Source organism: Haliotis cracherodii, unplaced genomic scaffold (assembly GCF_022045235.1).
Source record: "Haliotis cracherodii isolate W230 unplaced genomic scaffold, xgHalCrac1.p SCAF_11, whole genome shotgun sequence".
NCBI lineage: Eukaryota > Metazoa > Mollusca > Gastropoda > Lepetellida > Haliotidae > Haliotis > Haliotis cracherodii.
In genome coordinates this window covers 18026615-18050013 of record NW_027266266.1, presented here as the reverse complement: position 1 = coordinate 18050013, position 23399 = coordinate 18026615, and the positions used below count along the sequence as shown (strand labels likewise).

General features: G+C 37.7%; 1 protein-coding gene across 1 annotated transcript in view; it reads right to left on the bottom strand.

Moving 5' to 3' along the window:
- Positions 1–725: 725 nt before the first annotated feature.
- The window catches only part of LOC139456280 (protein-tyrosine sulfotransferase 1-like), a 60479-nt gene continuing 37805 nt past the window's right edge, over positions 726–23399 (bottom strand). The window contains exons 2-3 of the mRNA XM_071237904.1: positions 20325–21444; positions 726–10909 (exon numbers count right to left, since the gene is read on the bottom strand). Of these exons, the coding sequence (XP_071094005.1) occupies positions 10594–10909; positions 20325–21130 (1122 nt within the window). The 5' untranslated portion in view covers positions 21131–21444 and the 3' untranslated portion in view covers positions 726–10593. The remainder of the gene's footprint in view (positions 10910–20324; positions 21445–23399) is intronic.

The window sequence follows — 23399 nt, the reverse complement described above, 5'->3', positions numbered from 1 at the left end:
CGCCTAGCCCCTTAGGTTGTATAATCCCCAGGGAGCTGAGAAAGAAAATTGAATGCACACTGATCCATTGACCAGGGTAATAACATAGTATCCCTATGAGCATTCATTAGGTGATTGGAATTTGGTGCATTATAAATGAACTTATTATTCATTTACACAGCTACTTACTGACTTATCATGACACAATGTTTGTTTGTTTGTTGTTTAATGCCGCACTCAGCAATATTCCAGCTATATGATAGAGGTCTGTAAACAATCAAGTCTGGACCAGACAATCCAGCGATTGATATCATGATATTGAGCTATCTAGGAAACCAGATAGCTTCTCCTGTTGTCCAAAATAAAACATTCAAATATCATACATTTGTTTGTTTGTTGTTTAACCTCGCACTCAGCAATATTCCAGCTATATGGCGGCGGTCTGTAAATAATCAAGTCTGGACCAGACAATCCAGTGATTAATATCATGAGCATCGATCCATGCCACTGGGATCGTTGACATGCATCAACCAAGTCAGCGAGCCTGACCACCCGATCCCGTAAGTCGCCTTTTACGACAAACATGGGTTGTTGAAGACCTATTCTACCTCGGAATCTTCACGGGTCTCATACATTTGTGATGCCTACACAATTGTACGATGAGGTAGGGTCTCTTTCATCATCAAAAGACAAGCAAAAAGATCGTATGTAAAAACAGTTTTCACCATATTTTATACACAGCAGTTAAGAACCAAAAATTACAACTTTTGCATTAAAACATGAATACATGTATTCACAATTATAAATATCCTCACAATCAAACACAAACAGTCATTCCATTAAACAGACAACTTTCAAACCTGCAACTGGAATCGCTGAGCTATAACAACAGCTTGAACAAGTACAATATACAGTAACAAGCATCAGACACCAAAATCTTCATGTATCCTGGAATTGATTACTTGTTAAAATACTGATTGATTTTTAAAAAATGATTTGATGTCAATTGCTTTTTTTACAAGTGTCAACAGTTGGTCCATGGAATAAAAGTTAAATGTGAGTAATCCTGCCAGGAATACTAAACTATGCTAAGTATGATATAGCCAATAATGGACACATATTTGATTTTGGTGTTTTGGTGCAATCTAATGGGAGAAATACTTCAAGGGGAGTGCTGGCCCAGCTAAATTTTGTCTTCTATATTTCCTGGTCGCTTACTTCACAGAATTTGTATACAACATGTTCATCCATCACTCGTAAATACATATGACCACCTTATGATGTAGTAGTTATGTGTGTCTATTTACTGTCAGCTAAAGAAACAAGGCCGTTATAACTCACAGAGGTCAAAGAAGCACTAGTCTGAATTTTATTCCCTAGTTGCCTGAAAGGAGCCCTACTCCGTGTGAATTTAATGTTAACTCTCTAGTTGCCTGCAAGGAGCCCTACTCTGTGTGAATTTTAGGTTAACTCTCTAGTTGCTGGAAGGGAGCCCAAATCCGTGTGAATTTAATGTTAACTCTCTAGTTGCCTGAAAGGAGCCCTACTCCGTGTGAATTTAATGTTAACTCCCTAGTTGCCTGAAAGGAGCCCTACTCCGTGTGAATTTAATGTTAACTCCCTAGTTGCCTGAAAGGAGCCCTACTGCGTGTAAATTCAATGTTAACTCTCTAGTTGCCAGAAAGGAGCCATACTCCATGTAAATTCAATGTTAACTCTCTAGTTGCCTGAAAGGAGCCCTACTCTGTGAGAATGTATGTTAACTCTCTAGTTGCCGGATATAGAAGCTATATGTAGAGCACATGGCCACAAGTCCATGACAAATGTTGCACGTGAAATATGTCTGTTTTCGCAAAATAATCAGAGCGTTTTTTGGTCTCAGCACTCCCTGGTTTCCTTGTCGCTGGTACCAGGCTGTGTCTTGAGTTGTTGGATGAAAATAGCTACAAAGCAGCAATATGTATTGAGGGTAACGAAGGAAGGTCGAGTATACAAACCTGTAGAGTATTGATCAATGCAGCATTTCCTATTTAACATTCTAAAAAAACCAGTGCTTTTCCTCACCAACTACAATCAGTGAGCCAAATGTTCTATGTTAAATCTTTAGCCATCAAGAAAAGAGTGAGTGAGTGAGTGAGTTGGGTTTAACGCCGCTTTTAACAGTATTCCAGTTATATCACGGCGTGTCAGCTTAATGTAGGAGGAAAGCCCAAAGTGATGCAGGTCTAAGACGTTTCCCACTTCGGTGAAACCCATGAGCACGGGTATTGTGCTGACAAACCTAGAAACATAATTGGGGTGAACCGGGATTTGAACCCACAATCATAGGTTTCTGGCGTGCCCAAGGGATGCAACTCTGCATAGCGAATCGTGGCGCCTTAGACGACTGGGCCACCCTTCCCCCCTTATCAAGAAAAGAAAATGAGTCTGTTTATTAGGACAATAATCCCATGTCATGTTATTATTCTTATGGTAACAAACATTCCTTTGGCAAAGCAATTTCTGGGATGTACAATATTTTATTTTCACAACATTGCCAACAATGGCAAAAGTGAGACAGATGGTGAACAGAAATTATTAATCATCTACACAACATTTCTGTTTAGAAGTGAATATCATCCAGAATGCTTTTTTAATTCAAATTTTGTTAATGTTCATGAGGAAATATAAGACAGAAAAAAAGACAGGCCTTGATAATCTCATGCTTTTGTATTAACCTCCAAGCCATCACAGCTTATCTAAGAGATTAGTAATCTCATGAAGGTTTTACGAAAATGTTTCAAGTCGGCACAAAACTGCAGGGTATGCATTTTTTTACTTGATTTTTTTACTTAGTTATACTGATGGAGATATATTTTGTGCTGACTTGGCAAATTTCGATATGATAACATTTGCACTTATGACATAAATTGTCTATGAATACAACATGACAACATATTCCAGATATCACTGTGAATAACTTGCTTTTGAACCTAATCTAAGAAATGCAGTCTGTATCATGATAATGATTGATCTTATTTTAAGTATAACCAACACCTTATCATTTCCTGAGAAGCAGGACGTATTTTCAGGATATTTCCATCACAAGAAAACATATGTAATACGCCTTCAAGTCTTCAATACTGTATGATGATTCAACATGTCTAACATGTTAAAGGATTTCGGAAACTACAGAAGTAACGATAGAAGTAAGCTTTTGGCATACCATGACAATCCAAGGGGACAAATTCAAGAAAACAATGAACATTAAATGGAGTTGACATGAAACCATTATCAATAGTTGTGTTATTTGATTCAACTCATAACTACCCACACACCAGAAAATATTTTATACACATCAAAATAAATATATGTATGATTTTCCCACTTTCACACCATTATCTAGCCCTGGTATCTAATCTGTCAAAGATCAACCTTCATTCACCAACAGTAACTTCAGCAGGTTTATCAAGTCACAGAATTCCTTGATTGGAGTGAGTGAGTGAGTGAATTTAACGCCGCTTTTAACAGTATTCCAGTCATATCACGGCGTGTCAGCTTAATATGGGAGGAAAGCCCGAAGTCATGTAGGTTTCAGACGTTTACCACTTCGGTGAAACCCAAGAGCACGGGTATGGTGCTGACAAACCTAGAAACATAATCGGGGCGAACCGGGATTCGAACCCACAATCATAGGTTTCCGGCGTGCCTAAGGGACGCAACTCTGCACGGCGAATCGCGGCGCCTTAGACGACTGGGCCACCCGTGCCCCCTCCTTGATTGGAGAATGTAAGAATGGGGTTCTGTAATCTTCCCTGGAAGGGAGTTAACTGACTGTAAAAGTCCAGTTTCCACCCTTGCTGAACTAGGGTGGAATTTCTGGGTTCCATCTTATTGCCACCAGTGGCTTTTATGAGTTATGGCCCTTCTATGTCCCTCCTTTTGACCAATCAGATTCCACCTCTCATAGAATTTGCATTTGCTTCAAATATAATGGTGGCACCCAGTCAAGACGATCTGATTGATAATCCAGATCTGTATTGTAGTAAAATGGGTCTTACTTCACGAAGTGCATTAAAACACGTGAACAACTTGATTAAAAACATGAAAAGATTTGGAAAATATCTGTTGACTCTAAGTTGTCAGTGTACACATGCTTTTAAAATTCTGCAATCGACTGATTTCATTAAGTGATTTTGATTGGTCTATGCATAGACTCGTTACACCAGCCAAAATATAACTCCATAATTCCAGTCTAGGGTGGAAACTAGACTTTTATAGTCAGTTACTAGTAGCTCCCTTGCCATGGGAAGATGGGTTCTGTTGTCCTCAACCCTAGGGATAATCAGAAGCTGAGATAAAGAAATGTTTTGTTTTGTTTTAACCAAGTATTATTCCAGGCCTTCATATCTGGAGCATTCATCACCAACAACCACATCTCTGACCCAGATCACCAGGTCCACTTAAACAAAACGATCGTGGTCCAATGATCGTAACTCTGATACTCTTACATAGACTTTTGAAAGACATAATGCCAAGATTGCTTCAAGAAATGGAGCCCTGATCCATTTGGGGGCATCTACTCTATCACTGTATCCCTACAGAGGATTACATGATAAACATGCTGGTATTTGTAAAACCTGTGGAGACAAATGTAAACAACAAATGTAAGAATGTGGCAAAATGTCACTTGCAAGCCCTTTTCATAAATTTGAAGCTTAAGTGGTGTCATACACATCCCAGGTAGAAACTAGCACAAGCCCACTCACCAGTAGCAATTTCACCCAGTTTTAAGCATCCTTTGTGTGAGTGTAAATTCAAGTTCTGATATTTTACCTATGTGTTTCTATCATAGGGAGAGGTTCGATTCCCGACATGGGTACAATGTGTGAAGCCCATTTCTGGTGTCCCCCGCCATGATATTGCTGGAATATTGCTAAAAGCGGTGTAAAACCATACTCACTCACTCATAGGGAGAGTAGTGGAAACGCCAAGCCTATTCCCTGAGATATACTGTCAGCCGTCGCTGAGTGTGTACAACATTACTCAAGACAGTGGTGTTCTCCAAATCTCCAGATTAACTGATAGTTCTTTGAATATTTTCCTTCATGCATGCTTTATTATTTTGGCCAAACTTAATTGCAAATGTCTTAACACAAATTTTGAAATTTTTAACATTTTTATTGACCTGGAGCAGATTATTGCCCTCTGAAAACACCAAAATAAATGTCTGATTATGAAAGAAATCCTGCTTGTGAAAGGGGTTTTGTCCCTTAGAATGTTATCCTACAATAACAAATCTACTATTGGTTTCACACATTGTACCCCTGGTTTCAAACCTGTATCTACAGCATGCACAAGACAGTTTTAACCAAACTGCTACAGATGAAAGATCAAGAGACTGACTGAAAGGGGTATAACACCACAGTGATCAATATCCCTCGTATATCACGGCAGTAATTGACACATCACAGAGGGTAATCAGTGGTTTATAATGTAGGCAATTATCTCCACCATCAGGACACAAGGACACAAAATGAGCCACGCTAGAGTTGAGAGGTGGTCTGCCCCGTGTGGTTACCATTCTCTGTGATCCAGTGTATGATATCTCCAGTCTATAATGATAGGTTACCATCCTCGGTGATCCAGTGTATGATATCTCCAGTCTATAAGGATAGGTACCTTGACCTATTTGACAGCTTTGTTCAGGAAGTGACACCGTCATCCCTCTTATCATTGACTTAATACATAAATTATCTCAGACAAGAGCTTGAAATGAACAATAAAAAAAGAATTACTTTTCTCCACAAAAGTACAGCATAGATCTACATTAAAAATTGTGGCCTCTGAACTAGACTTTTGATAGATTAACATAAACCCAAATGCTGTTATAAACAGCCATAAAATGTTTTCCTCAGTATAAAGACAAGTGAAGGAAGTGCTTATAATTCCACAAGTTCCTAGTTGTATAAGAGACTGGTGATTACAAATTCTAACCCTAAACCTAAACTTAACCCTAAATTTAAATATTTTTAATTGTTGCTTCTTCCACATCATATTCAAGTACAATGTATTCAATTAATGTTTTTTTAATACTTCTACCCAGGGGTTACGTATTTTTTTTTAAAATGTCTAGGCAGGGGTTACGAATGTTTTAAAAATTTGAGGCAGGGGTTACGATTGTTTTAAAAATGTCTAGGAAGGGGTTATGATTTTTAAAAATGTCTAGGAAGGGGTTACCATTGTTTTAAAAATGTCGAGGCAGGGGTGATGATTCTTAAAAATGTCGAGGCAGGGGTTATGTTTTTTAATAATGTCTAGGAAGGGTTTACGATTTTTTTTTAAATGTAGAGGCAGGGGTTATTATGATTTTTAAAAATGTCAAGGCAGGGGTTACTATTTTTCATAATGTCAAGGCAGGGGTTACGATATCTAAAAATGTTAACCCAGGGGTTACCAATTTTAAAAATGTTAACGCAGGAGATTACGATTTTTAAAAATGTCGAGGCAGGGATTATCATATTTAAAAATGTTGAGGTAGAGGTTATGATTTTTAACAATTCCAAGGCAGGTGGGAGTTTTACCAATGTTATGGCAAATGGGACAAGGCTATTTCTAATACACTGGATAAAGATGATACACTGGATAAAGATGATACACTGGATAATAAAGGTCGACAGTACCAATTGTACATGCACTAATTGTGTCCAGACAACATTTTTATCACCTAAAGGATGAATTAATAAATGGTTCTAATAATTTACTTAATTTCTACATGACAATAAAATATATCATTTCAAAATGACATGACATTTCTATAGTTAACATTGTTACTGGCCAGAAATCGTCAATGTTGATAAAATTACATTACTAAAAAAGTATGCATGCAGTCTCATTTTGAAAATAAGATCTTTATAATCTTCATGTTAATGAATTCAACAGTGTCAAAATACATTAAGACCTTCGTATAAAACTAGCTGCATACTGTTCAGCCATTTTAGGAGTTAACACAAAACATCCTGAAAAAAACTTGTTTACACTCCACATGGTGCTTTTAACATGAAATATCAATAAGAAATTTCAGTAATGGAATTCCGTATTTCAACAACAGGTTGAGGTATATATGAGAAAAGCGTAACAACTGCATTCATTTCCATAGATGCCTTCTGGTCTAACAAGCAAAACACTAACAGGATATAAACTCTTTATATCATGATAATACATGACGCTGAGGGAATCCAGAATAGATTAGAAGGTAGAATCAGGGAAACCTGAAAGAGATGAAGAACAAGGAAGGATGAGGGCCCAATTTGGTCCACGGAAATGTCAAACTTTAAAGTTGTGGATAAACTTTGAAATATTGGTTTGAAAACTATCAGATATGTTGAAATGGGTAAAATGAGTGGGAAAGGTACATTTTTCAAACTTCAAGTGAAAATCTAAGCATGAGCATGTCAATGATCCAACATGAATGTTTTATCTACATCTCATATGATCTCAGCCTGGATCAAAGACTTGCTCATCTTCAAATATTAGCAAATTAGTATAATGGCTAATGTAAAGGAAATATACTTTTGGGTAGAATCTTGGCAACAAGGTTAAAAACCATCAAAAAACATCACTGATTAAGAAAACTGAGGTTGCCATTTTTTCACGAACTTGGCCACCATTTGTAATCCACATAAAATAACTGTCTTTGATGTTGTGACACATAGGCATGAGACATCAAATGAAAGCTCTTTTTATGCCCTTTCTGCTGATACCCAATAGCCTTTATATCTCAATAAAACAGAAAATTATCAGTCAAAAACTGTTTCTGATAGACATGACTGAATGGCCAAATTTCCTCCCAAAATGTTCTTAAACCTTTAAATTCTTATGTTAACCCATATACTAAATTCTTAATGCTACCTCATCCTTTTTAGACATGGTTTTAATAAGGGTTCTTTTTGGTCCACTTGAAGAAACAAGTTAATCTTATTTAAAAAGGGCCACTATACTTTTAGGGAGAGTGTTTTGATCTGTTTTAACTCAAATCCTTGACCCAAGCAATCTCATTAAAATCAGATCTTAGTTCTCGCTACTGCTTAACAAAGATCTGAGGACATCCCATTAGGGGTCACGTCAGAATGACCTTTCATCCAACAAATCAGAGCGTCACTTACCAGATCATGAAAGTGACAGTCGGAATGTGTTTTCTAATCATGCAGCCACGATATATTTAACACGGGGCATTCCGAACGACAGTTACAGGTTTGATGATTATATCCATACAATCTATGCCATCTATAAGCCATTCCAGAATGTTCTTATTAGTTTTAAATTTTTTAATCGAGAAAACGTCAAAATATGTTTTGAAGAGTAGTCGCCAGTTTGAAACTAGTGTCGGAAAGCTCGAGAAAGCTGCCTTATGATTGGCCAATGTCGATTTCTTGTCAGTCATTTCACTGGTTGGTCAAAATTTGCGAAAAGTCGTTCTGACGTGACCCATAATGGGATGTCCTCAGATCTTTGTTTAGCAGTAGCGAAAACTAAGATCTGATTTCAATGAGATTGTAACCCAAGCTAATTGTTTGTGGAAAACTCTCCAGACAGTTGGTGAAAATTTCATTTTGAGGTCACTTCTTGCTCAAGGTCAAATTTCATCCCAAAGAAAAATTGGCCTTTTTTATTCACTGTTGCCACAACTTGTCAATGATGTATGACTAAGATTGACAAGACAAACTGCTTTATATCAGTCGCTTGAACATTTCCAAGACGTTTCCTGTAGGGCTGGGACGGGTAACTCGGGTACTCGGGTCAGGTAGGTACTGTGTAGGACCTGGGTACCCACAGGACTACCCCGATCCGTGGTTAGTCACATGATATATTGTTTCATGACAAAAATTCACAATATAACTACATTGTGACATGAAAATTTTAAGTCTCTAATGTTCGCATTTGTTCATGACTATGAACACGTTCCTTCTGACTTATGTATGTTTGAACAAAGCTAAAACTTCAGTTAACTTCAGTGTATGCATGACCACATCGTTGTGTACGTGTATCTAAATACATTCTGCCAGGGCTACTGTCAAACTATTCCCAATCGGACATTTTGTACCTATCTCTTGACACCAACAGCGGGTACCCAGGTAGGGTTGGGTAATAGGGGGGTGGGTATCCGGGTAGTAAAATTGGACTCGTCCCAGCCCTAGTTTCCTGACACTCTTTCAATGGTTTCCCAAAGCTCCCCTTTTGTCTTTATTGAGCCAAAAAGCACCCATATCTCATCTTGTCCTTCCAGTCGACTCAAGACAAGGCTGAAAAATTACAATCAAATGTTTCTCAGTCATCTCTTTGTAAACTTTGGTTACCGGGATATGTGTTGTAACTATATTAGTGTGAGAATGCATGTTCCACAATTATCAGAATATAATTTTACTTTTTAGATCAGTTCACTTGTCAAATGATGACTGCTTCATTTACTACTATTTCTACTGAAATATCAAACAGCTGTTCTTAAGACTGTGCACATTGTTATAATGTAAAGACTCACAGGAATACAGGCTCTTAACATGCTATTCTTAGCAGTTGAGATTCATCAGTTTTTAAGAGTTGCATCACATCAAAACATTATCAATATTTGAATGAGTGCATTCTGTATAGAACAACCAATATCAACCCCACCTGTGCTAACAATTAAAATCCAACAGGTGATAATGCAAACATCAAAAAATGGTTTCTTTTTATTACAGTTTGTATTCTATCGCTGTGTTTGAAATTAGGAATCCTTGGGTCTTATGTTGCGGTAGGCCAAATGTTGCGGTAGGCCAAATCTTCAGACCCCTTAAACCTTAAATGTTCAACATTAGGGCAATGAAAAGGTCTCCTTGAAATGCTCATATTATTTAATCAGGTCATACTGTCTTTTGCTCCAGCTTTTTTTTTTTTTTAAATTTAAAAAAATTAAAATTTCAACAGCAATACAGCTATCTTTACACATAGAATAGAGCAAGGTAAGGGTACTGTGAGTTACTGAACACAGACACTTTTGGAAACTGACAAAGATTTGTAACTTGTTTTTAACTGTGGAAATATTTTTACGCCCATCTTACAAAACAGATAACTTTGTTGCATTCTCAATCAAAGTCAGATTCTTAAATTCTATATTCTATATTTTTTCTCCCCTGCCCACACCGATTCCTAGCATAGCATGGGGATGACAACACACAAATTAATATGGATGACCTATGAACAGTATAACACAGCCCAGTTTCTGTCACAGAAGATAACCCTTTAGAATAATGAACGACAATATCAATGGTTCCCACATGCCAATGCTGATCATTTAAGCCCAGATGACATTGGAAATCAGTGGTTCAGTGTGTCTTACATTATCCAGATTAATACAAATACTATGTTCAAAACTAAGGGCGTCCTGGGGTCCTTGTGTTTGCTCCAGTAGCATTTGCATTGTGGGACCCCCTAACTGTGTAACATTTAACATTTGGATAACGACAAGGACCCCTTGACGTTCAGGCTTAATTTTCGTATGCTGCAAAGTTTATACAGAAATTGACTGTAAAAGGATGATCTTTGAGACAGTATTCATAATCATTAACACATTCATAATGCCATAAAGTACCCATGTGATCAGTGCACAGTCAAGTTGGATGAATGTCTATTTTGAGGCTCTTTGCCTTTGCTTTCTTCCAATTTGTCAAAGATGTCCTTTTCACGTTTTTGCCACAGATCTTTATTCTGTTGTAAATGTAGCGTGTTGTCAGAAACTTCAGGGTCTGGCTTTCCGTAGTCCGGTGGGTTGGCTTCTGGATCGTAGCCTAGAGTTTTTAGCATTGGGGCCACCGAGGCCATATCATGTACAACGTCATCCGGAATACTGCCCACCCATTTGGTCAGTGCTTCAACGTTAACCGGCTTGATCACTTGGTCCGTGGATTTCTCTGTTCTGAAAAGAGGACAGAATACTTGGAATGGAAGACCTGATTTATTTTCAGGGAGTGACTTTCATATTATTATTCATCAACCCTAGAACTTGGAATTGCTCTCACGTCATTAAATAGCATTTGTTTTTGGGGAAATGAAACACTGCTAAACAAAAGGTTATGGGGGTAATTATCATTTACCATTTGGAACCCTCCGTCTATGTTCGTTTTTGAGAGAGAGATGTCAGATATGCTGCTCCAAATGCTTCCTTGGATTGTGCCAAGAATTTTGAAACCTCCACATTGATTGGTTAATTGGAAAGTTTACCTGACATGACCTCCTAGGGAGTGCTTGTCAGATCTTGACAGACAAAGATAACAAATAGGAGATAAAGATCTGTTTCTTACGAGAATGCTTTTTGTGATGTGCAGTGTTAACCTCTTTCAGTGATCTACTTGGAATAATCCATTTGTCTACTGTTAACAGCGATAGAAAGTTTTAGTCCACTAGTCCTTCTCATGAAAACAATAACATATAGCAAAACCCTTAAATATGGCAAATGTCTAAGGTACTAAGCAGTGTCCCCGCTGGCTTTTGAAACTGCCAGCCCTTTTGGACTGGCATCTCTAAAAATTACCAGTCCCCTATAATTTTTGCCAACTTTCAACAAATATAAAAAAGTATGGAAATTATTTGGTTTTAATTCTTTCAACATCATGTTCAGTGCAAAGATGTCATCTCTAAAGTAACTTAGTTAGATCTATAAGCCATTCACACAAACTTCAGTTACAATTTTCTCTTCTTTTTTTTATATATACATTTCAAGACGTCACTACAAATGGATATTTAACCTAGAAATAGACACGGGGAAACCGTGATGGTAACAGACAAGCAGACTTGAATAACACCGATGCTTTGTTCAACAACAAAGATTTATAAGGTACTTTATTTGCCGGTCCACAGGGACTGTCACATGTATTACCGGTTCAAGCCTTATTTTAACGGTAAAAAACTGGTAATTACGGGTAAACGGGAACGCTGACTAAGTCCTTATGAAATACCTTAACTTTTGGGCAACGAAAGGTAACAAAAGTGAAGAAAATTTGGAGAAAGAAATGGGGAAAGAAACAAGTTATGAGCTATCTCCCTCCCTTCATAAACACAGATCTGTCGAGCTTCTCTGTCAGTCAGTCATTGTTTTTATCAAACAATTGAAGGTTTTAATCATAGTAATTTAATTAATTAATTTATTTATATTGATAGTGACAGTACACAAGATCTTTTTTCAATAATTTACTTATTTCTGGTCAACACAATTAAAAACACACTGCTTTTTAAAAATATTTAAAAATTCAGTCAGCTGATTGGTAAATCAAATCTTAAAAAATCTTGGCATTGACTATGGACTATAGCATGTATAGGCCAATAACTCCATTTGATGATGGACACATCAATATTAGCAGGGTTAGAAATTGGCACTAGTCCTATAGTCCTTGCCAAACTGCCCAATAGTAAAGGTATCTTAAGGACTAGTAGAATTTGGACATTTTTAATGGTTTTGCTATATGCTATCATTATAAGGACTAGTAGACTGAAACTGTTTCTACCGCTGATTAGTTATATGGCTGGCTGTTAAGTTTGATGTGGGCTACTGGTAATATGTCTCTTATTTTTGTGCAATAATAGTAGAACAAGAAAATAACTGTCATATATAATGGTCATGTACCTTTTTAACCGTCAAAGACCGACTAAAATCGGCATAGACCACATTTATAGCAATTATTGTGCATTGGAGTTCTAAGGGTATGTGACACAGACACAAATGCTGTGATCATAATTCATATACACACAATTTCATCTTCACATATCCAGTGTTTACAGAACAGATGTCCAATATGCAGACAAACCAAACTAATGTGCAAAAAAACTGAAGCTAAAGAAATCAGATCAGGTAAAAAATCAAAATGCAAAAATGCACTTGAGGTCACAAAAACAAATATATTGAGCATTTTTAGCTACCTCCACCTGAAACTATGTCCAAGAATTATGGCAAATATGGCGGATACCATGAATAAAGAGTCATGTTATTCCACGAATAACTTTGCAGCAAACTATACTAAGCCTTGGTAAATTAATTACAAGCTTTTCATCCCACCTACCTCGCTGCCAAAGACTCTGTCCTACATCAAAGCAGTGTTCAAAATACAGGGGGCCCTGGGCTCCTGGAGAATTGCTGCTGCAGCATAATTTGAATCCTGGGACCCCCTAAATCGTTCACTTGTACATTAAGGTATCTCTTGTTTAGTTTAGACCACTGCATAATATCATCCCCAAGCATCTACAGATGAAGTAAACCACAGTGTATTATGTTGCCTTGTTTCTAAATTACTTGAAGAAATATCCTATTAAGTGAAGTCTGCAACCAAGACAGCGATTTGCAATCTTGGGGCCTGGGCTGGTATTCATTTAATATCAATTTTATCATATTTGGTGACTCATGTCAAATTTGCAATTATGATAATTATTACATCTAAAACTGTGTCTAGTGTGACATTTAAAGTAAACACTTTTCTGCTGGATCACTCAACAATTATTTTGTATGTAACTCGGTGCCCAAGCAGCCCATGCTTGCGGTGAAAGGCGACTATGCTTGTCATAAAAGGCAACGAACGGGTTCCGGTGGTCAGGCTTGCTGACTAGGTTGATGCATGTCATCGATTCCCAATTGCGTGGATCGATGCTCATGATGTCAATCACTGGATTGTCTGGTCCAGACTCAATTATTTACACCGAGCCATCATATAGCTGGAATATTGCTTAGTGCGGCATCAAACAACAAACCAAAACAAAACAAAACATATGCCGTACTTATTGACAAAATAGAATAAAAATTGTTAATCAGGGATACCAGAAAGATGAGTAAGCGATGTCGTGTTTGCTAGTTATACTTTAAATACAAATATGACATCTAATATTTTTTCTTATCTATGATATTATTGGGACACCATTACTTATAGAATGATTGATATGTTGCACTTAATATACATTTAAGAACCTACAGCTTTAAATGCTGAGTGTTTCCAGAAGTAGACCATGTCGCATACATTTTAGATACTGGCACTGTATATATAAAATAAGTTAACAATTTTGCATATTACATGGAAAAAAATAAAGGCACACAACACTAAAGAACATGCAGTGATTTTAACACAAAGAGCAGGACTATAGTTCAATGACTTGGACCCAAGAAATGTAATAGTCAATGGCAAATGTCAAAAAGTCCATGAAACGAAACAAACGCATGCTAATGCCATGTGCTCTCAAATCAACAAAACTGGCAGATAAACCATAATAACAAACCAAAGCAGTACCGTTCATGATTGGATGAATACATATGATCTGGCTAGCCTAATCAACATCGCGACAAGAAAAGTGCTTGACTTAGTCACTGAGGCTCCTGACAGCGTTTCCTTATGATACAGAGAGTATGATGCAAAGACACACACTTCTCAGGTCTTCAATTACAATTTTGATGGCTGCAGCGGTAGAAATTGGCACTGGTCCTGTAGTCCTTGCCAAACTGCCCAATAGTTAAGGTATCATAAGGACCAGTAGAAATTTGCCATTTTTAAGGTTTTTGCTATATGTTATTATAAGGACTTATATAAGTGGACTAAAACTGTTAGTTTCTACCGCTGTGGCTGTGCATTGTTGTATTAAATCGATACTAAGTAGGACATCTAACCCTTACTATTTACCTAAATTATGAAACATGTGACGCCTTGTTTTGCATTTCTATCGATTAAAAGTCTGACTACTTAAACAAATCATTTGTAAGATTGAAATTTTATCAGCTTATGACCGGTGAGCAATCCAGGCTCTGAAACTCTGACATGTTATACATGTTATATACATTCTTATCAAACATTCATGCTTCATACATATCCCATCGGTTGACAATTTATGTACATTGATGCATTGAACAGAGCAAAATACAAAAACCAAATGCATTTAAAAAGATATTGAATGGAGTGAGTGAGTATGGTTTTACGCCGCTTTTAGCATTATTCCAGCAATATCACAGCGGGGGACACCAGAAATGGGCTTCACACATTGTACCCATGTCGGGAATCAAACCCGGGTCTTCGGCGTGACGAGCGAAGGCTTTAACCACTAGGCTACCCGACCGCCCCTATATTAAATGGAAATCTAAAACATAATTTATTGTGGCCTTATGAGTGAGTGAGTGAGTGAGTGAGTGAGTGAGTGAGTGAGTTGGGTTTAACGCCGCTTTTAACAGTATCACAGTTATATCGCGGCATGTCAGCTTAATGTGGGAGGAAAGCCCGAAGTGATGCAGGTCTCAGACGTTTACCACTTCGGTGAAACCCACGAGCACGGGTATGGTGCTGACAAACCTAGAAACATCATCGGGGCGAACCGGGATTCGAACCCACAATCATAGGTTTCTGGCGTGCCCAAGGGACGCAACTCTGCACAGCGAATCGCGGCGCCTTAGACGACTGGGCCACCCGTGCCCCCTGTGACCTTATGTGTGTGATTCATGGTTCATAAGGTCTCTTCCTTATCTCCAGGAACCCTCCTCCAAGATAAAGCCTTCTAGTGTTCCCCTGTCATAATTAGAAAATGCAATCCCACATCTGTACTTGTTTTCATTTCCCTTAAAGACTAACAAATAGCTCTTCAATCATCTTTTAGAGGAGTATTTAGAGCTCTTCTTTCAAGTGACTTAATAACTTTACAAAAAGAAAGCAGCTATTAAATCTACTGCGGATGTCATCAGCATGATGCAATAGTTAATTTTTCCTCAGCTACGGTAGAACATGGTCATAAAGAACGAGGTGAGGTAAAATGGGGCTTTACTTTGCGTTCCTAATTACTGCACTAATGCAGCAATGTGCATGCACATGTGTGCTTGGCTGCTTATACTAGTCTGGACTAATGCCGTTTACATAGTGCTAGTCCACTGAAATACCATGCCACAGTGTAACATGGATACCTCACTCAGACACAGTGAACTGACTCTGATCCGACCTTAATTCTTGTTGGATCCCATTAATGACGGAGCTGCTTTCTGGACAGGATTGCCCTATCCACTAGACCACAGAGGTGGTTACAAAGAACATGGTAGACTTACATTTAGTCTCTGAAATCTTATATTACACAATATCCTTCTTGACTTTAAAAATATTTAAAAAATCCCTATGCTGATTGTGGAATAGAGCTAGCTTGAGCTGGCTAGACTTACTTTTGTATGAGTTTCTAGATAAAAAAAATTCATAAAATAAATATATTCCACGGTCATGGTGCACGACTAAGAGCATGTACCGGGTACTAACGGTCCTACTGAACTTTACACAAGTCTTGACTCCTTTACCATAAACATATTATCTAAAATTCATCATTTAATTTTGTTTAGAGTGATGAAAATAATGGGCCTTTGCTAGCAGATAAGTGTCCAAAAAATACAGAATATAATTCAGCACCTGTTTATAACAGTTGTGTATAATAGGAAAAATATATACAAACTAACAAATATTTCAGCTCTTTCACACTCAAAAACCACACACACACCACACAAACCAAATGGTTACTAACAGTAACAAATCGTTGCAAGCCTAACATTGCTATAGCAAATTGCAAGATTGCTATAACAAATTACATCCACAAAGTACATGGTATTTATACAGTTCTGTATCTAGCCAGTGACTGATATATATATATATATATTTGAATAGTGGGGAAATCTAAATGGTGGCTAATTTGTCAAGAGTGCATAACTACACATACAGTGTAGAATGAACACATTTCATCAGGCACGAAGAGTTTGTTATCTCCATGTGTTACTTCAGCACCATGTGCTTCCCACTTAACATGTGTTCCTGCTGTGGATAATCACAGTTGGGAAAGCGACAGCTGGATTAGGCTTTTGTTATGATAACATCACTCAAACATGTGTCAAAAATATAATTATCAAAATTCCATAAAAGAAAAAAAATTAAATTCATAAACAACATATTCCAATTTCAATGCCCTCATTCACAAACTATCATTATAAATTGTATGCTACTAATTTCTGCTCAGGTAGCCATGATGGCAGCATCATAAATTGGCATTAGTCCTGTAGTCCTTGCCAAAGTGCACAATAGTTAAGGTAGCTAAAGGACTGGTAGAAATGTTTAAGGGTTTTGTTTTTAAGGGTTATGTCATCATTATAAGGACAAGTGGACTAAAAATGTTAGTACTGCTGTGGTGGTATGTTCATTTCTCAGGTAGCAAAATCCAAATATTCCCAAAAGCGTTTCATTTGATCAAACAACTCGTTCATTTAACATCTTATTCAGTCATGTCAGTCTCATCACAAACATGACAAAATAAAATCATCATTCATCTTGGGACAATTTGCAACGAAACCTGACCCTTGGAAGTCAAATTCAGTCATCCAAATAAGTACATTGAAGCCGAAATTTGCAACCATATATCTTTCTAGTGTCAAGTGTTTAGGTGGCAGTTTTAGGGGTAGCCATTTCTTATTAAGAAACAAATCTGACAAGTCCACAATTAATTTCAGCTTATTATCTTATGTGACATGCTTCCTCAGTGAAAACTACCTGAACTTTCAACTCTCAAGTTCATAATGGACAGGCTTGTGTCTGTGTCAAGATAGCTACATCTACAATGATGTAGGTCCACGTCACCACCTTGCTCTACTAAAAAAATTAATTTCCACAATAAATTAATTTTTTAGATTTTCATCCAATTTTTATTTGAATTTGACAATGTTTGAAGTGGAAGGCATTTATATATATTTAAACAAATTTTTCAATGCATCTGTGTACATTAAAATAGATAGTTGTGATTCACATGAAGCATGAATATTTGGTGGGATAGACTAACTCTCAAAATATATAATTTTGACAGAAACAAACACATGGTAACTCAATATAAATTGAAAAGGAGCCCCAAAATGAGATGGGAGAACAGAAACCTGGGGAAAATCTAGACTAGCATTACAGTAAAGGACCCGTGAAGATTCCGGGGTAGAATAGGTCTTCAGCAACCAATGCTTGCTGTAAAAGGCTACTCTGCTTGTCGAAAGAGGAGACTAACAGGATCAGGTGGTCAGGTGGTCTTGGTTTATGCATGTCATCGAGGCCAATTGCGTGGATCTATGCTCATGATGTCGATCACTGGATTGTCTGGTCCAGACTCAATTATTTACAGACCGCCATCATACAGCTGGAATATTGCTGAGTGCGACGTTAAACAACAAACAAACCAACCAAACCTTGCAGTAAGGGCTGGGCGAAAGGGAAAATCATATGGTTCAGAGACTGGGAGTGAGGCTATTGGTATGACTATGAATATGATGTTTTTCATCAAGTAAAGAAAGAAGAGAACAAAATTATATTTGAAGATACTTCAAGGCAATAAGATGATGTGGGGAAGGGTCTTTGATAATGAGGTTTGTAGGATGAAAATGTACTAATTAATGTAGTAAGACCTAAAACATAATTTATTTCCCACGGAATGCTTCATATGACCTAACCAGCAAAACAAAAAGGCAGCAACCTCTCGTCCCTGAGTCATCAACTTGGTAAGCTATGACCCTTCATCAACACAGTGTATCACTATGAAAATAATAATTGCCAATAAACAAGATAAAAGCCAATTGCTTGTACAGCAATCATAAGCTGGGCCAACCATGCACAAACAGTTTGGGAAGCAAAGTCTGCTCGTGTTTTGATGTTTGGAGACGCTGTTGACAGCGACTTAGCCATCTTTACACATAGCTGGGGCTATTTAGGTCTGCCCTTCACACTAAACAGACAGGGGATCAAATACTGGGGATTCCAACATGCCCTTGTTAGTTTATTACCACTTGACCAACATGACTGCACCAGAATTCCACATGCCACAAAGAAAGTCTAAACTCTAACCTGATTTTTTCAAAATCAAATATTGGTTATTGTGTGAGAAAATATTTTCCGAAATTCATGTGTCAGATTAAAGTGTGATTTTCACCTGAAAGCTTGTTCTTTTCATCCCTTCACTTCCTCAAAAAGTAATTCTTTTACACTCTTTATATTTTTCCAAAAAGAAAGTCAATATTTTTGAAAGGCAGAAATCTATAAGACACAGCACTGGAGACATTGGTTAACGGAAGACCCAAGGTGTCAACGTTGTTGCACTTTTGAAACAGAAACATTTTGTGTCAATTCAAATTCTTTCATGCATTGATTATGAATAATATTCATATCATAACTGATTACTAACAATGTGACATGCTTCAAATACCATGTCTTTTTATATCGGTCAACAAATTACTTCTATTTTTATCTCTCCAAAAGATCTCATTCAGATCAAGAGATTCTTAATCGTACTCTAGGGCCCCATTCAACAGAGGAACTAAGTGCTACGATTATCAAGTCTAGGTAAAGATTTCAGATTGCCAAGAAGAACAGGGCCCTGGGCAGTAGGTTACACTCATAGTTAAAGCATTCACTCTTCATGGAGGACACCCTGGTTCCATCACCTAACCTAAATTACAATAATGGTTTGTTTTCATGAACTCATTGTTGCATCTGTGTAGGAACTACCACACTCTCTTGGGGTGGAACTTATATTGTTTGTTTGTTGTTTAACGCCGCACTCAGCAATATGACAGCTATATGACGGCGATCTGTAAATAATCTGACTTGCATCAACCAACTTTTACGACAAGCATAGTCAATTTTTACGTTAAGTATGGGTTGCTGAAGACCTATTCATCCACGCAATTGGGATACGATGACGTGCATCAACCAAGTCAGCGAGTCTGACCACCCGATCCCGTTAGTCGCCTCTTACGACAAGCATTATGAGTCGCCTTTTACTGCAAGCATGGGTTGCTGAAGACCTATTCTACCCCTGGAGCTTATAAGTCATCTGACAGGTCAATATGACTACGATACCAGTACATGTATACTTAGTAGCCCATTCAATACCATCTTTAACAATTAGCTACTCATCAACAAACACAAATAGGGGCAAAATAGAAACACCATCAACTGCAATTTGAAGCAATAACTTCACTGAAGTCCTATTTTTGTTCTTTTGATATATCTGGAATTCATGGCCTGTATCTTAGAGAGAACACTTTGCTGCAAGTGTCTTAACACCCAGGAGTGAGCCTGGTCTTACCCTGCTTTTAGCAATATTCCAACAATATAATGGTTCGAAACACCAGAAATGGGCTTCACACATTGTACCAATGTGGGGAATCGTACCCGGGCCTTCTGCGAGACAAGCAAACGCTGCACCACAACCCCATTATGACTAGGATACTCATGTTTAATTTCGAAGCACTGGTTCAGGAATAAATACAACAAAGAGCCGACAAGCTCATTATGATAGTGTGGTCAGTTTGTACTTACTTTGATAATGAGATTCCTCCTGGCTTGCCGACATAGTCCTCGTGATGCAGCACCGACTGATTCCAGGGGAGCTCCAGGAAGTTGAGGATCCGCCGCATCCACAGTTCGGGATGTAGCACAAGTTGTTCATAGTACACAGGCATACAGCGATATGGCCCTACTCTCAAACACTGACCATACATCGACTCAACGGCCTGGTTCCACTTCTGCAGACACTTCCTGTAACTCTTCAAATCAAAGCCAGATATGGTGACTTTGCGTGTGATGATCGAATGTACGACAGCTCTCCCGTCACGGACCATCAGGATGTATTTGGAGTAGGGGAACAACTGACTAAGGTATATGGCAGATTTTAATGTGAAGGGATCCTTGTTGCACAAGTGGGGGGCGGCTTCGCCATGTTTGGCAATGATTTCCAGAATGAAAGCACGCACAGCAGAGTCTAGAACATCTCCAGTGATTCCCGCATTGGCTAACCGTTTCTTCTCCGTCGGAGACTTCTCCCACTGGGTTCTCATGCCGAGAATCCGAGGGACCACCCGTGTCTCCTCACCACATCGCACCTCGGGATGAGCGTCTAAAAGCGCCCGCATTAAAGTAGTCCCACTTCTTGGCATGCCACCGATGAATATGATGTCCATGTTTTCGTCGTAAGGAATGGCATTGTGTTTGTTGTCATACATGAACTTGGTTGGTTCCTTCGGAACCATGAACATTTTGGGTCCGTTATCACATGGGAGAGCATAGTACAGAAGATACACTGCTGCCAAACAGAACACAACTCCATAAAATAGTTTTCTTCTCATTACGGCAACAAAACCAATAAACAAGATAAAAATGGCTTTCGATTCAACCTACCTAAATCACAGATTGAAAATAAAGTTTTCAAATAAGGATTTCACGGATTAAAGCTTTCTGGTAATATCACAAAATCGGTGGCAACAGGTTCCTTTCAAGACTCATTCACTTGTGACAATGCTACACATGTCCAACAGCATACTTCTGAATTCTGAGTAGTCCTCAGAATAATGAAATTCGATGACAGATAACACGGTGTGGGTAGTAATGGACACGGCTGGCAGATGGTTTCAGTCTTTACAATCCATTGCTGCAGAGTTCCCTGTTAATAGAAAAAAGATCAGCTGACAATCCACATAAACAAAAGAAGTAAATGGCTCTGAAGCTCACCTGACTTTTTGGACATTTGCAACATTTATATACACACCCATGTGATACATTGTCAGAAGGTGTCAGGGATATTGAGCATGTTGAGTATTTAGTATCAAGGAGATATTTCCATCTATCAGGGAGAATCTTAAAACAACAACCATTAAATTTAAATGTTAACCAGTCATCATACGCTATCAATTTACAATGGCTTAGTACCCATGGTACCATAATGGTCAGTTCTCCTTATCCATACTCATCAAACATGCTTCCTGGGCCTTCATTTATGGAATATAAAAAAACAATTTCAGAGAATCATAATTTAAATTTGTCACAATTTAATTCTTTTTTTCTAAAAAGGACAAATTAATTATTAAGTGTGGATGTAGCATGAGATTTGTATGTATTAACGTTTTCAGATTAAAAATCATGATCGATCAATCATGTTGTCAATTAATATTTCAGTAATCTAAAGATTAACTTGATTAACATGATAAACCCACAGGAATACGTAGCTGTACACACACAAAGTATTTTTTATTGACCAATGTATTCTTCAGCCTCGTAACTCAAACCCTGTGATGAGCCACTGGGCTAGCCAACCACCCCAAAGCTCAAGAGGAATCACATTAGATTCAGGTGAGCTAAAAAATCATTGTTGATAACAACTAGATGTGATTTAATACTGACAGGCCATTGTAAACGATACTGCCGATTAGCAGATGTCCCAACATTTTACATGACTAAATTATTCAATAACCTTCTATGCTTGTTTGCACACTGAGCAGAAGTTATTAACTGTATTTTCTTAATTGTATGTTAGCTCATTGATCTTTTTTTGTTTGCTTAGCAATAGAAATTAGCACTGGTCCTATAGTCCTTGCCAAACTGCCCAATAGTTAAGGTATCATGAGAGCAAAGTGAAATTTGCCATTTTTAAGGGTTTGTACTATATGTTATCATGTATAAGCACTAGTGGACTAAAAATGTTTATTTCTATCACTGTTGCTGTACAAATCAAACTGCTGAAATGAACTGTAAAATTAACTTCATGGGCCAAATATTATTCTAAACCTCAGAACATGTTGAATCCATATGACACTGATTTAAAAAAACAAATGTCTTGCTCAAGATTTTTGTAATTCTGAACCCATGTCAAGTCGTGTTAGTCGAATTACAGGTTTACCATCATCGAGAGCTGAAGCCTTCATCTACACAGGATCTAGTATCAAAGGATAAACGATGATCAGAGCTGCAGATGCTCAATATTGTGTGATGCTGGATAGCCATTTGAGATAGTTTTACCCCTGAGTAACATTATATGCAGTTCAGTCAATGGTATTCATTACATTTCCTCTTTCTGAGGCTCTTGTGATGACTAATACACTGGTGGTATATGTATGTTGACAAGAAACGAATGGCCAAGGAAAGACTTTTTAATGTTGGTTTAGAGAAACTGCAGATCAGCGTTAGAAATTGGCACTAGTCCTGTAGTCCTTGCCAAATTGCCCAATAGTTAAGGTATCATTGGGCATGTTGGGACCAGTAGAAATTTGCCATTCTTATGGTTTTGCTATATGTTATCATTATAAGGAGTAGTCGACTAAAACTGTTACTTTCTACCACTGCAGATAAAAAATAATAATGAAAATTAGAAGAAATATAAAATCTGAAAATTTCATTGATTTAAAAGACATGACTATTTTGAATTAGCTGAAATATTTCTGACTGCAGCTGCAACTCAAAAAGCCAAACAAACCAGATGTGTCCCTTACTGTTGACATCCCAATAGGCACCAACAAAGGGTCATTGGGCCCAGTACAACATCCCTATAGGTGCCTGTGGTTTAGCTCAGTTCCATATCGTGAGCCCTTCAACAGACTAGCTTATGCAGCCCGGCACTCAAAC